We start from the raw sequence: 1,555 nt of genomic DNA, 5'->3' as shown, positions 1-1,555 counted from the left end.
GGCCTGGACAGGGCACTTCCAGTAGCGAGGGCACGTGCTGTTGCTCCTTTAGAGGCAAGGTTGGTGGGGCCGGGAGGTGGCTCAGTAGAATAAGCGTTTCCCTGGCAAGCGCAAGGGCCTGAGTTCAATCCCCAGTTCTGCCCAAAAAAAAAAAAAAATAGAGGCAAGGTTGGGTACCAGGGAGTTAAGAGTACATGTGAGCCAGGCGCAGAGGGGTGCAGCTGTCATCCCAGCGCTGAGAGCCCAGGGCAGGGGAGCACATGTTGGAGCCCAGCCTGGGGAACTTAGTGCCTTAGTAGGGCTCTGTCTTAAGAAGTAAATAAATTTTAAAACGGTAGAGCTGGCCATCGTGGCACATGCTCATAATCCCAGCACCTGGGAAGCTGAGGCAGGAGGCATACTGTGAGTTCAAGGCCAGCCTGGGCTGCACAGTGAGTTGAAGGCCAGCCCGAACTGCACAGCAAGACCCTTTCTCCAAAAGGCAGGGGCGCTGGGGGTGTAAGCCAGCCTGAAGGCCCTGGGTTCCGTTCCCAGGACCGGGAAGATGTGCAGGGACCCACCCTCAGCTTTTCACAGCACCAGCATTGTCCCCAAGGCCCTGGGCAGAGGAGGGTGCTGCGCACCGAGCAATGTCCCCAGCCTCCACTGTCACTGTGGCTGGCTGGCTGCGGGGTCGTGCTGGAGTTTGCAGGTTTCTGTTTTGTTTTTATAACTAGACTGTTCAAATGTGCTGTGTCTCCCGACGGGCAGCCACAGACTCAGAAGCAGCGAGGACCTCGCGGCCCAGCGCCCAAGCAGGGATGGCACTGCCACACAGGCGCTGCAGGCTGCCCTCCCTCCAGCTGGGGCTTTTTCTTTGCAAGCACCGGGGGTTGAAGCCTGCCTTCACACTGAGCACTGGCCCCAGCGTACTGATTGATTAGTGTATTTATTCATTTATGATGCAGGATGTTGCTAAATTGTGCTGGTTGGGCTTAAACTTGCATTCCTCCTGCCTCAGCCTCCAGAGAGCTGGGATTCCCAGCGAACTCTGCACTCCTAGCTCAGATAATCTTACTTCTGCCGCTTGGTCCTGGCTCCTGGCGCCGTGGGCCGACTGCCCTCCTCCGTGACGCACACCCGTGGTTCCCTGCTGAGAGCAGGCCCATGGGAACCCAGGAGGGCTCGGCACACAGGGCCTGGCTTTGGGCTCTAGGACCGAAGGAGGACTGGAGGGAAGTCTGGAAATCCTCTCACAGCGGACTGTGAACAGGACAAGGCCTCCGTTTCGAGGGAGGATCAAATTAGTCGTCTTTTAATTCTGATTTAGGAAACCCATTTCCGCTTAAGGATTGCCTGCCATCCTCAGAGTTTTTATCTGCTGCTGTCTGTTAAAGGGAGGTCAGCGAAAGCTGCCATGTTGCCTGAGGATTGCTGACTCTTGCATCTAGTTAATCTGACAGGTTGTGGGATTGTGTAGACAGCTTCCCTAAGTGACGTGAGGTGCGCTGCTGCTTGTGATGAGAACTAAGTTCAAGTTTTTAATCCTTCTGAAAATCATCATGTCAGGGTTGCA

General features: G+C 55.4%; 1 protein-coding gene across 1 annotated transcript in view; it reads left to right on the top strand.

The window, feature by feature from the left end:
• Positions 1–1,555, top strand: part of Tubgcp5 (tubulin gamma complex associated protein 5) — a 33,452-nt gene that overhangs the window by 19,118 nt on the left and 12,779 nt on the right. The window contains exon 12 of the mRNA XM_023704658.1: positions 535–691. Coding sequence (XP_023560426.1) covers positions 535–691 — 157 coding nt within the window. The remainder of the gene's footprint in view (positions 1–534; positions 692–1,555) is intronic.

Source organism: Octodon degus, unplaced genomic scaffold (assembly GCF_000260255.1).
Source record: "Octodon degus isolate 3935 unplaced genomic scaffold, OctDeg1.0 scaffold00199, whole genome shotgun sequence".
NCBI lineage: Eukaryota > Metazoa > Chordata > Mammalia > Rodentia > Octodontidae > Octodon > Octodon degus.
The sequence above is the reverse complement of the archived record's forward strand: the minus strand, read 5'-3'. Positions and strand labels throughout refer to the sequence as shown.